The 14009-nt window shown below is 45.5% G+C and overlaps 1 protein-coding gene across 1 annotated transcript in view; it reads left to right on the top strand.

Moving 5' to 3' along the window:
* LOC141153248 (cytochrome P450 2G1-like) overlaps window positions 1-14009 on the top strand; it is a 121225-nt gene that overhangs the window by 52871 nt on the left and 54345 nt on the right. The window contains exon 2 of the mRNA XM_073637950.1: window positions 11685-11870. Coding sequence (XP_073494051.1) covers window positions 11703-11870 — 168 coding nt within the window. The 5' untranslated portion in view covers window positions 11685-11702. The remainder of the gene's footprint in view (window positions 1-11684; window positions 11871-14009) is intronic.

Genomic DNA, 14009 nt, shown 5'->3' with positions numbered 1-14009 from the left:
TCTGCTGCTGGATATATAAGTCCTCACAGCTTCGGACTCCTGTGTCCGGTTCCTATTGTCTTCTGCCAGGGCGAGCTCTGCTCAGCTTCCAGCCGCTGGTCTTTAGCTCCTAGCTCCTACAGAGCTCCTTGCTGTTACTTTCCCTTGCTCTCACTCTGACTCTGACTGTTCTCTGACTCACTCAACCCCGCCCCAGATCCAGTTTATAAAGGCAGAATTCTCCCTTCCCAGGACTGGGGCAGGAGGATGTTGCATGTTTAAGGGATCCTGACCAGGAAACCTCCCACTTGCTCTCCGACGTAATATCTCTATTACTGTGGTGACCAGACCCCTGGGGTGCCACACATGGCTCTTGTAAGGGGCATTGCAGTTCCTCATAATTTTTGGAAAGCCTTCCATTCACTGCTTAGACCAACAGTGCACGGGAGACCCAGTTGCTATAAATCGAAAAAAAGGTTTAGTTAACGCCCTCTGACCTCCATGTCATTTCCAAGGGGCATTGGAGTGGCTCGAAATTTTTGGTAGGCATTGCACTCACTGTATGCCCTATAACTGTGTAGCCGAACCGCTCCTTTTGTTACAGAAACATATCCTACAAGACATATCCGGTTGACTGGCCTGATATTGATGTGAATGGTCCCTGTTCCTCCTGCTCTTTCTCCTTTGCCACCACCTCATCCATCATTTATCACCTGAAGCTTTGTTTTAACGGGAGTCATAGAACTGGGATGGTAGCAGGAAAACATCCAGCAATCCTCGGAGGAGGTAGGATATGCGCCAAAATGCGGACCACCTCAGGCCTAGCCGCTACTACTTACATGCGCTTGCATTCCAAGAAAACAAAGCAGATGCTAACTTCTATCATCATCATCATGATCCTCTCCTAGGCACTCTCAACTCCCCTGATGGAGAAGCCAGGGCCCACCGGAGGAGTCTGGTTCTCTGGTGGGCTCGTCCAATGCTGCCCTAAAGCAGGCCAGGCTAAGAAAAGTGTGGGGGAAGGTGACAGGAGAAATCAGGGCGGCTGGGGACCGAGTATGGACACCTGGCCGCCACCTGGCGGCTGGGGACCGAGCGTGGACACCCGGCCGCCGGGCGGCTGGGGACAGAGTATGGATACCTCGCTGCCGAAGCGGCCGTGAGGTAGTGGCCAGCTTCGGCCTCCTCCAAACTAAAAGGCCCCATTTCAAGTGAAAACTAGCAGTACGGTATTGCAGCCTGCGGGTGGGTGGGTGGTTGGCTGCATATTTTCGCTTGCATTGCAAGGAATGGGGGAGGTACAATTGAACACTGCCCTGGGACAAGGACTTGCACAGGGATAGTTGCAAGTCTGCATCTTCTGATGCGGCAAGGATCACTTCTGATGCGCACACTTTTAGACAGTGACCTGGGGGTCAGAGATGCTTCCAGGGGTCTTCCCCATGCTGATCCCTTGTCTTTTCAGTACTGTATGCATGTGTCACACAGCACATGGCCAGATAAGGTTGTAAAATGTTAAAATGACATTTCCCGGTGAACGCATTTGTCACGGTTGACAGCAATACAAAAGTGCAAAAACGCATGAAAAATGCTACTTGTGAACATAGCCCAAGGTGTGGAGGAGTATTTTTGTTTTTGGTTATTTATTTTACCTTATACACAAGTTTTTACCCTGGAAAGGAAATTCCTTAACAAATTTCACAGGAAAACCGTTTCAGTTTCGTTTTTGAACGTTTTATTGTGAGCCCGCAAAAGTGGCTTAATACCTCTGACCACGTTGTTGACAGCGGTGACCTGGGGGTCAGAAATGCTTCCAGGGGCGATCCCCATGCTGCCCCCATGTCTTTTGAGCACTGTCACTATCGTTTTGGGCACTTTTTAGGCTTTCTACAGAGTGCCGGGGGTGCTGCCGCAAAAATGCTCGGGTCTCTCATAGACTAACATTGGGCTCGTTGCTCGGGTCGAGCACCCGAGTATCACGGTAAGCTCGGCCCGAGCTTCGAGCACCCGAGCATTTTAGTGATTGCTCAACACTATCAGTCGTCATCTTGGTGAGGACACGGAAGTCTTGCCCGTTACCAGTCTGGCACCCATGGCTGACTTTATGTTACGCTGCCTTAACCGTGACCCTCGCATTGTCAAAATGTTGGGTGACAGTCATTACTGGTTGATGACACTTTTAGACCCCCTCTACAAGGAGAACTTTCACTCTCTTATTCCTGAGTTGGAGAGGTCTACAAAAATGGGGCAGTACCAGAATTCCCTTGCTGCAGAACTATTAAAAAAATTCCCATCTGAACACGGTAGCGGCAGAGGTCACAGTTTGCTGCCCAACTAAGGCATACAGGCGAGAGAGACGCAACTCCAATCCAGCAGAGGCAGGGGAACACTGTCAATGTTCTAGGACAGTTTTCTGAGACCTGCCCAGCTTACAGGCCCTGAGGCGCAGGGTACTCTCACAAGGAGTGGAAAGTTTCAAAAGATGGTGAGGGAGTACCAGCGTCCTCCGTGATTCCTCTGTGCCTTTTAATTATTGGGTATCCAAGCTGGACACTTGGAATGAACTCACTCTGTATGCCTTGGAGGTCCTGGCCTGCCCTGCCGCTAGCGTGTTATCGGAGCGTGTTTTTAGTGCCGCTGGGGGAATTATAACTGATAAGCGCACTCGCCTGTCAACTGACAATGCTGACAAGCTGACCCTTATCAAAATGAACAAGGGCTGGATTGGGCCAGACTTCTCATCACCACCAAATGACAGCAGATTAACATAAATTCAAATCCACTGTGTTATTTCGGGAGGTGAATTCCCATGCATCGCTTCACACCCACACATGGGTATACGCTTCCTCATTTCGGCTGTTTTTTGCTCTTCTCCTTATCCTCAGCCTCCACGACCACTATACCACCAGGGTGACCGTGGTCCATGCTGCCAGCATTGCAAGTTCCTCCTTCCTAATTTTTGGCAGCTTTTGCTTGGAAGGCATAGGCAAAGACTATGGGAGACCCACTCCCCAATAATGGGAATAATGTTTTTAATATGCTGCACTGCATGGCTCTTGTAAGGGACATTGCAAGTTCCCCCTTCCTAATTTTTGGCAGCTTTTGCTTGGAAGGCATAGGCAAAGACTATGGGAGACCCACTCCCCAATAATGGGAATAATGTTTTTAATATGCTGTACTGCATGGCTCTTGTAAGGGGCATTAAAATCGTCTTGTTAAGCTACTGTGACCTCCACGTCTCTTCCAAGGGTCGTTAATATTGTCTTTTTATTCCACTGCGACCTCCACCACTCTTCCAAGGGGCATTAAAAGCGTCTTGTTAAGCTACTGTGACCTCCACGTCTCTTCCACAGGGCGTTGATATTGTCTTTTTATTTCACTGTAACCTCCACCACTCTTCCAAGGGGCATTGATATTGTCTTTTTATTCCACTGCGACCTCCACCACTCTTCCAAGGGGCATTAAAACCGTCTTTGTTAAGCTACTGTGACCTCCACGTCTCTTCCACGGGGCATTGATATTGTCTTTTTATTCCACTGTAACCTCCACCACTCTTCCAAGGGGCATTAAAACTGTCTTGTTAAACCACTCTGAACTCCACGTCTCTTCCAAGGGGCATTAAAACCGTCTTGTTAAACCACTCTGAACTCCACGTCTCTTCTAATGGGCATTAAAACCGTCTTGTTAAACCACTCTGAACTCCACAGCTCTTCCAAGGGGCATTGACATGTTGTTTTTAATTACCTCTAACCTCCACGACTCTTGCAACGGGCATTGCATTTCCTCCTAATTTTTGTCAGCTTTTGCTTTTCAATGCATAGGCGAACACTGAGGGAGACCCACTGCCCAATAATGGGTAGAAGGTTTTTAATACGCTGTAATCCACGTCTGTTTCAAGGGGCATTGCAGTGCCTAATAATTTTTGGAAAGCCTTCCATTCCCTGATTAGGCCAACAGTGTACAGGAGACCCAGTTGCTATAAATGGAAAAAACGGTTTAGTTAAGGCCCTCTGACCTCCATGTCACTTCCAAGGGGCATTGGAGTGCCTCGAAATTTTTGGTAGGCATTGCATTCACTGTATGCCTTATAACTGTGTAGCTGAACCGCTCCTTTTGGTACGGAAACATATCCAACAAGACATGTGTGGTTGGCTGGCCTGATATTGATGTGAATGGTCCCTGTTCCTCCTGCTCTTTCTCCTTTGCCACCACCTCATCCATCATTCATCACCTGAAGCTTTGTTTTAACGGGAGTCATAGAACTGGGATAGTAGCAGGAAAACATCCAGCAATCCTCGAAGGAGGTAGAATATGCGCCAAAACGCTGACCACCTCAGGCCTAGCTGCTACTACATACAAGCGCTTGCATTCCAAGGAACAGTAAGCTAAAGAGGTGGATGGCCTCATGATCATGAATAATTTACTCGTTGTGTAGGAGGCCGACCACTGCTGCTGTCTACCTTCTGAACTTTGTGTTGAAGCCTGATTGACCCAGGACCCGCAATCCTCTATGTCTGGAGGACGTGTTGCATCCCAGTGTCCAACTGTGTCCCGGCTTCCACAATATTAACCCAGTGTGAAGGCGTCAGTGAGATGGACCATTCCTGGCCACATTCACTTGTTCACGTGTTTGTGGTTAGGCTGTCCTTCCCACTAAATGCACTGGGGAGGGCACAGGTAATGTTTTGGTATGCACGCTTGTGTATAAGGCGCACCGGGACAAATAGGGGCGGCTGGGGACCGTTTATGGACACCCGGCCACCCCCACGCGGCTGGGGACTGTGTGTGGGCACCCGGCCGCGGGGCGGCTGGGGACTGAGTATGGAAACCCGGCCGCCCCCTGGCGGCTGGGGACCAAGCGTGGACACCCGGCCGCCGGGCGGCTGGGGACTGAGTATGAATACCAGGCTACCGACGCAGCCATGACGTGGTGGCCAGATTCCACCTCCACATGCCTAAAAGGCCCAATTTCAAGTGCAAGCAAGCTAGCAGTATGGTATTGCAGCCTGGGGGTGGGTGGGTGGCAGGCTGCATACTTGCGCTTGTATTGCAAGTTATGGGGGAGGTACAATTGAACACTGCCCTGGGACAAGGACTTGCACGGGGATAGTTGCAAGTCTGCATCTTCTGATGCGGCAAGGATCACTTCTGATGGGCACACTTTTAGGCAGTGACCTGGGTGTCAGAGATGCTTCCAGGGGTCTTCCCCATGCTGTTCCCATGTCTTTTTAGCACTGTATGCATGTGTCACACAGCACATGGCCAGATAAGGTTGTAAAATGTTAAAATGACATTTCCCGGTGAATGCATTTGTCACGGTTGAAAGCAATACAAACGTGCAAAAACGCATTAAAAATGCTACTTGTGAACATAGCCCAAGGTGTGGAGGAGTATTTTTGTTTTTGGTTATTTATTTTACCTTATACACAAGTCTTTACCCTGGAAAGGATGTTCCTTAACCCCTTTCTGACCTGGTCAGTAATAGTACGCACCAGGTCGGGAAGGCCGGTTCAGCGGGGGCTCCGGCGGTGAGCCCGCACTGAAGCGAGCACATGTCAGCTGATTATTGGAATCACAATCCACCCGCGGCTGTTAACATGTTAAATCTCTGACAGTGGCGCTTCCGGGAGTCCTAAGCCCCGCCCATCAGTGACCCCGTCACGAGATCGCGGGTCACAAATGGGTGGGCATGACAACTCAGGGTCTGCAGCAGACGCCTGTGGTTGTCATGTCTCAATTGCTATGTGGGCCACCTAGTGGTCAGCGCTCATAGCAAGTGAGCATTTCTCCTGCATACAAGCGATCTGCTCATCGCTTGTATGCAGTAGAAGCAATCAGACAACTGCTGCTTCTAGTCTCCTCTGGAGACTATAGAAGCAAGCAGAAAGTGTAAAAAAAAAGTTTTAAAAAAAATAAAAAAAATAAAAAATATATAAAAGTTTAAGTCACCCCCCTTTCGCCCCATTCAAAATAAAATATATATATATATAAAAAAAAAACACATACACATATTTGGTATCGCCGCGTTCAGAATCGCCCGATCTATCAATATAAAAGAAGAATTAATACAATCAGTAAACGGCGTAACGAGAAAAAAATTTTAAACGCCAGAATTAAGTTTTTTTGGTCGCTACAACTTTGCAATAAAATGCAATAACGGGCGATCAAAACATCGGATCTACCCCAAAATGGTATCAATAAAAATGTCAGCCCAGCACGCAAAAAATAAGCCCTCACCTGACCCCAGATCCCGAAAAATGGAGAAGCTAAAGGTCTCGGAAAATGGCGTCATTTTTTTTGTTTTTTTTAGCAAGCTTTGGATTTTTTTTTCACCACTTAAATAAAAAAGAACCTATACATGTTTGGTGTCTATGAACTCGTAACGACCTGGAAAATAATGATGGCAGGTCAGTTTTAGCAATCTGTAAACGTGGTAAAAAAAGGACCCAAAAAAACAACTGTGGAATTGCATTTTTTTTGCAGTTTCACTGCACTTGGAATTTTTTTCCCATTTTCCAGCACACGATATGGTAAAACCAGTGATGGTGTTTAAAAGTACAACTCGTCCCGCAAAAAATAAGCCCTCACATGGCCATATTGAACGAAAATTAAAAAAGTTCTGGCTCTGGGAAGAAGGGGAGCAAAAAAGGAAAACACAAAACAGAATGACCCATGGTCGTTAAGGGGTTAACATATTTCACAGGAAAGCACTTTCACTTTCATTTTTGAACGTTTTATTGTGAGCCTGTAAAAGTGGCTTAATACCTCTGACCACGTTGTTGACAGCAGTGACCTGGGGGTCAGAAATGCTTCCAGGGGCGATCCCCATGCTGTCCCCATGTCATTTGAGCACTGTCACTATCGTTTTGGGCACTTTTTAGGCTTTCTACAGACAATGTTCGGGTCTCCCATAGACTAACATTGGGCTCGTTGCTCAGGTCGAGCACCCGAGTATCACAGTGAGCTCGGCCCGAGCTTCGAGCACCCGAGCATTTTAGTGCTCGCTCAACACTAAATCCTATATATACAGTACCGACCAAATGTTTGGACACACCTTCTCATTTAAAGATTTTTCTGTATTTTCTTGACTATGGAAATTGTACATTCACACTGAAGGCATCAAAACTATGAATTAACACATGTGGAATTATATACTTAAAAAAAAGTGTGAAACAACTGAAAATATGTCTGATATTCTAGGTTCTTCAAAGTAGCCACCTTTTGCTTTGATGACTGCTGTAACATCCCTGGCGGCGTGCTTGCATAGTGCACCACCTCCCACTATTCAAGACCGCAATCTTACCTGTCTGTCCAGTCTGCTTTTCCTGCTCCAGTGCATGCTGTGTGCATGTCCCTTGACTGTCTGCTTAGGGCGGCGGCCCGGTTACTTCCTGATTCTTATAGCTGCTGTGGGCGCACCCCTAATGCGTCTCCAGCCTATTGCTGTGAGTCACTGGATATTTAAGCCCCCTCCACCCATGAGGAGGTGCCTAAGCAACTCTTACCTTCAGAGGGCTCCTTGCCTCTGATGTGCCTGGTCCCGTCCCATCCCGTTCTGTTTCTTGCCTGTCCGCCAACCTGGGGGCTGTATTCCCAGGCCTGTCTGAACTATCTCCTAGCCTATTTGTCCACCTCTCTGGGGGCCGTATACCCAGACTCGCTCCTGTATCTTGTTGCAGTGTCAGTTCCTGTCTGAACACTCTCCTAGCCTGTTTGTCCGCCTCTCTGGGGGCCGTATACCCAAACTCGTTCCTGTGTCTTGTTGCAGTGTCAGTTCATGTCTGAACACTCTCCTAGCCTGTTTGTCTCTGTGTCCGTACCTTCCCTTTTCCTGCAGTCTCTGAACCTGTACCTAACTCCTACTCGTTGTCTCTGTACTTCTGTTGTGAGTTTAGAGCCCACTCGCTACTTCATTGCAAGTACCTTGTGTGTATCTGGTTCTGCTTTTCCCTTCCAGTCTGTTCAATGTGAACATAGCCCTGTCCTCTCTGCTCTGCCTTGCTTACCGCTCCGGTGGTTTCTGCCTGCTCTGCCTTGCTCACCGCTCCGGCGGTTTCTGCCTGCTGTGCCTTGCTCACCGTTCCGGCGGTTCCTGCCTGCTCTGCCTGGCTCACCGCTCCGGCGGTTCCTGCCTGCTCTGCCTTGCTCACCGCTCCAGCGGTTTCTCCCTGCTCTGCTAGCTCACCGCTCCGGTGGTACCTCTCTGCTCTGCCTTGCCCACCGCTCCAGTGGTTCCTCTCTGCTCTGCTTGTCTACTGCATCTGCGATTCTGTTCCTGAATCCCAGTCTGTACTGGACCCTATCCAGCCTGTGCTCCAACCTGCTAGTACCTCCCCGTCTGCACACCAGCCGTACTTGTCAGCACCCCCCTGTCTGCATACCAGCCGTGCCTGCCAGTATCCTCCTGTCTGCACTCCAGCCGTGCCTGCCAATACCCACCTGTCTGCATACCAACCGTGCCTGCCAATACCCACCTGTCTGTGTGCCAGCCTAACCTGCCTGTTCCTGTATTCCCCGGTGTGGGTCAACAGCCGTGTCCGGGATCTGACCTGGAGTAGCACCTTGTCCCTCTGCTCGGTTCCTCCCTGGTGCACGGCGTCGTTACCCGTTGTGCGACCTTGGTCAGATCAGGTTGATACTTAGTTACACCCCTCCAGGCACTCTCCGGTTCATGGCACAGTGGAATCACTAAATCACGCACACGCCAGTCAGCCCGGGCGTGTGCATAACAACTGCTTTGCACACTCTTTCCATTCTCTTGATGAGCTTCAAGAGGTAGTCACCGGAAATGGTCTTCCAACAATCTTGAAGGAGTTCCCAGAGATGCTTAGCACTTGTTGGCCCTTTTGCCTTCACTCTGCGGTCCAGCTCACCCCAAACCATCTCGATTGGGTTCAGGTCTGGTGACTGTGGAGGCCAGCTCATCTGGCGTAGCACCCCATCACTCTCCTTCTTGGTCAAATAGCCCTTACACAGCCTGGAGGTGTGTTTGGGGTCATTATCCTGTTGAAAAATAAATGATGGTCCAACTAAACGCAAACCGGATGGAATAGCATGCCGCTGCAGGATGCTGTGGTAGCCATGCTGGTTCAGTATGCCTTCAATTTTGAATAAATCCCCAACAGTGTCACCAGCAAAGCATCCCCACACCATCACACCTCCTCCTCCATGCTTCACGGTGGGAACCAGGCATGTAGAGTCCATCCGTTCACCTTTTCTGCGTCGCACAAAGACACGGTGGTTGGAACCAAAGATCTCAAATTTGGACTCATCAGACCAAAGCACAGATTTCCACTGGTCTAATGTCCATTCCTTGTGTTCTTTAGCCCAAACAAGTCTGTTCTGCTTGTTGCCTGTCCTTAGCAGTGGTTTCCTAGCAGCTATTTTACCATGAAGGCCTGCTGCACAAAGTCTCCTCTTAACAGTTGTTGAAGAGATGTGTCTGCTGCTAGAAGTCTGTGTGGCATTGACCTGGGTTCTAATCTGAGCTGCTGTTAACCTGCGATTTCTGAGGCTGGTGACTCAGATAAACTTATCCTCAGAAGCAGAGGTGACTCTTGGTCTTCCTTTCCTGGGGCGGTCCTCATGTGAGCCAGTTTCTTTATAGCGCTTGATGGTTTTTGCAACTGCACTTGGGGACACTTTCAAAGTTATCCCAAATTTTCAGACTGACTGACCTTCATTTCTTAAAGTAATGATCGGCACTCGTTTTTCTTTACTTAGCTGCTTTTTTCTTGCCATAATACAAATTCTAACAGTCTATTCAGTAGGACTATCAGCTGTGTATCCACCTGACTTCTGCACAACACAACTGATGGTCCCAACCCCATTTATAAGGCAAGAAATCCCACTTATTAAACCTGACAGGGCACACCTGTCAAGTGAAAACCATTTCCGGGGACTACCTCTTGAAGCTCATCAAGAGAATGCCAAGAGTGTGCAAAGCAGTCATCAAAGCAAAAGGTGGCTACTTTGAAGAACCTAGAATATAAGACATATTTTCAGTTGTTTCACACTTTTTTGTTAAGTATATAATTCCACATGTGTTAATTCATAGTTTTGATGCCTTCAGTGTGAATGTACAATTTTCATAGTCATGAAAATACAGAAAAATCTTTAAATGACAAGATGTGTCCAAACTTTTGGTCTGTACTGTATGTTATAATGGAATATAGAGATAAGAGGTGAAGAAAAAGCTGTGTGGTCGGGTGATATTACAAATGATATGATCACAAAAGGGAAAGTTGGAAGATCCAAACAGATATTTGGTTAAGGAAGGACACAACTTTTTGGAAAAATTTGGAACCTCCATTTCTTTCTTTTACAGAAGGAGATGAAGATTGGGTAAAAACATGGAACCAGATAACCAGAGAACTACAGGTGCATTTCACAAAATTAGAATAATTTTGGAAAACTAGTAACTAGTTGGTCTCAGTCTTCAACGAAAACATCAGTGGGGAATTTATTATTTTGCTGTATATAATATACCAAATGATTATGTGTAAAATTAAGAAAATATATAAAAAGGTAAAGTCAGCAATGAAAAAGGAAGATGATATTTTAAGAGAGATGTTAAAACGGAAAAATATAACTCTTTGATTGAATTTTTATTTTTCAGCAGTTTTCGGGAACTCAAATGACATTCAACACAGTTGTTGATACAAGGTCTTCAGAATAAAGAATGAATGTGATAGGAATGGTGAGAGAATGAGTTTAGGATTGATTATGCTATTTCTCAAATCATAATCAGAGGGACTGTAAAATATTAATATTCTAATGGAAAAAAATATATAATATCTCATTGTGTAAAGAAGTAAGGTTGTCCGTTAATTCGGGCACTAATATTTTATAACATTGATTGCTAAAATGGTCCTTTTTCATTATTTTATGAGCATTTTATTACCATACGTGCTTGTTCCTCTGTTATTTTGGAGTTTACATAGTTGTTGGCTCTACTGTTAGATTGGGCATTGTCAAACACACTAGGAATATATTGATTCTATGCATTGGTTGCCTTGTATAAATCTCAATAAGGAGATTTTGTAGGATTCGTAGAGAATCCTACAAAATCCATTTGAAGTTGTTTTTCTATAGTTAATTGGTTCTTTAAAGGGGTATTCTCAAGTTATCCCTGTAAAATATTACCTTTCTAATGAAAAAAATATATATGTTAAAATCTAACATGCTTAGGAAATACTTTTAGTTTCAGTGAATGACTAAATTATTCTGAGAATCTTGGCAGAGACATCCGTTCTGTTTGTCAGAGCTATAGGACTGAAATGTCAAAATGGCTATTTGGGGATATCAAATACAGTACTCAAATGTCAGCCCTATAGGTTTTAAGTGTCCCAAAATGAAGTAATATGCAAATAATTAAAATGTATATTCCACAAGTCAGTGGAGTTCTTCTAATATGGCAGAAGCTACCAGGACAGAAGCACGCCGCTATATGAGGCAACGAAAGAGAAAAAGTAAATAATGTAAGTCTATGGGAGGAAATGGTACTTAAGCCGACCTAAAAAATTGTTGGAGGGCAGATCTCTTATTCTTTAGCTCACTTTAATTACTTACAGATCATTATCATGTCTATTGATCCTGTGATCCATGGAATAATGGATTATTCCATGACTTTTCCTTCTTGGTGTTGCAATTTCAGTGTTGAAGAGTGTATATTTGTCATTTTAATTTATATTCTGTCTTTCTAGCACATCTAGGTACCGACCATGGACATTACATGGATGGGGTTCCTGATCCTTATCTGCCTTTTCATCTACTTTACTTGGGATACAAGATCGAGAAGAGGTAACCTTCCCCCTGGGCCGGCACCTCTGCCTCTGATTGGTAACTTGTTGGACATTAAGAGAAAAAATTTGGTGAACTCTCTTCTCAAGGTCAGATACTTACATTGCTATATTGCATTTTTGTCATTATAATTTATAGTAAAGTTTTTAAACATGTTTGTATTTCTTTCTTTTTTCAGAATTTTGATCTAAAATATGTTAAAAATAAATCGTTCACAATACTGCAATTATTCAAATAGCTTCTAGAAATGTAAACTTTTTCGTAAAGGTTTTGCTTGAACGAAGCAGATTCAGAAAGTGCAAGGAAGAAAATAATAAGGCTACCTAAAATTATTGCTTTTTAATGAATTTTATACAGAGTAATACAATAGATAAGTAAAAGAATACAAGAATCAAATAATTATCACTTGGCCTCGATGAATCTAGAGAGACTGCCACTGTCAGCTTCAGTTAAAGTAGTGGTAGTTAAATAATTTTACAATTTGAGGCTTATATTTTTGAGGGCTGGAGGTCACTGTACACCCAAAATAGCCTAAACCTACATGCCTATGTGGTTTAAAGGGGGCTATTCCTTGCCAAAACACACCCTGCCTAGGCATTATTTCATGGGATTGCACCTGCCCCTGGGTGATAGCTCCTGTGTTCTGTATGAGAAAGTCGCTGCCAGAATCATTTGAAAATGGTCTATCTCCAGGTGGAATAACAGGTTCCGCAATTAAAATTCAGCAAGCCGGTTCCTTCTCTCCCCTGACGTCATCTGTTGGGAGGCCCCTAAACACATTAGAATGTAGGCTGATCCTGTTGATAATGGCGAGTTTGGACAACTTCATTGTAAAGTGTAAGGTGGCTAACGCACCTAGCCTGTGTGTAGCGTAGCGTGAGTTGCCAATGCTTGGGATATATCAAGTATTTTGCACCCTGTGACGATCTGAGGTTGTGGGTTGTATTAATCACCTAGGTAGGTTAACGACACAATTATTTTTATTTCTTTCATCCACGATCTTACAGCAACTCTGAGTAGATGGCCACAATGAGATGCCCCTAGTCCACAAGATCCCAACCCGGGACCGGTAGTTACACTGCTGCAATACCAAGTGATACCCACTGTCTCCAAACTTTTGGGTCGCTCCCAGCTTTTGTATCTCCTGCCGGTATAGTCTGCATTCACAGCTTATGCTCCTCCAGCCACGACCGTAACGTGTGTATTCAGCTCCAGCCGGAACCAATTCCCACAATGCTAACTGTCATTGGTGGAGGTATTTTCCTGAGGTCGAGCCCCTCACCTTGGATTGCATGTGAAACCCTCCTGTGGTGACGGCTTCACTGGGTCTACTATCCCCATCCACATAATGGAACTAGTGACTGGGAGAACAATGGCTTAATTGAAGCCCCTGAGACAGTAACGAGAGTAATGAAATGATTGCTTTACCTAATTACCAATCTCGTGTCTGGCCTCATGTAAACATAAGATTCAGCCTGCACGTCGCCGCCTCATGGTTCAGGGGTCTTGATGAGCATGGTATGTGTACATGTGAACTGTGTCTCCCACGGTGCCCCTCCCGATCCATTAACATTTTATTGTGCACCTTAAACTAAAGAGCAAGCAAATCTCTAATAAAACACAATAATAAGATCAACGTAACCGATGCTCAGTGCTGGAAAAGTCAGTGTCCCTTAGAGCCGTGGACTCGACTCTACGTCCATTGATCCAATCGTCTTCAGCTCCTCACAGAACCCATAACGTGTGAACTGTTAGCTCTCCCTGAGTTCCTTTCACCAGTCCATTACTGAACCCCTTATCCTCCAAGCACATATATTGTAATTTGAAGAAAATAAAGATGTCATTATAGTTTGCTTCTTGATCTCCTAATTTTTATTCAGCTTTTTGCAATCATTTTCAAAAAATAAACCTGTTAATTAATTTTTTTTCTTTTTTATTACTATTTTATGTAACAATTTTATTACCTTAGCCCTACCCCTCACCCACAGTCTAACCCTAACCCAATGACAAATTCAACTCTCCTGCTGTTCTCTGCTTAAGCAGTATAGTGCAGGCACTAAGTGCAAGTAGCACAATTTTGGCCCTGCTTCCCCATGCTACGCTACGGCCTAGCTCCATTTTCATAATGAATGGAGCAGCATTCAGAAGGCCTCTGATGGACTGTGCAGTGGGTGACTAGTTGCAGGCAGATGTAATGATGTAATTGCATTGTGCCGACCTGTGCTCGA

The sequence above is a fragment of the Phyllobates terribilis genome, unplaced genomic scaffold (assembly GCF_046119375.1).
Source record: "Phyllobates terribilis strain yellow unplaced genomic scaffold, ASM4611937v1 Scaffold_7__3_contigs__length_470593459, whole genome shotgun sequence".
Classification (NCBI taxonomy): Eukaryota; Metazoa; Chordata; class Amphibia; order Anura; family Dendrobatidae; genus Phyllobates; species Phyllobates terribilis.
This window is presented reverse-complemented; position numbering and strand designations above follow the sequence as displayed.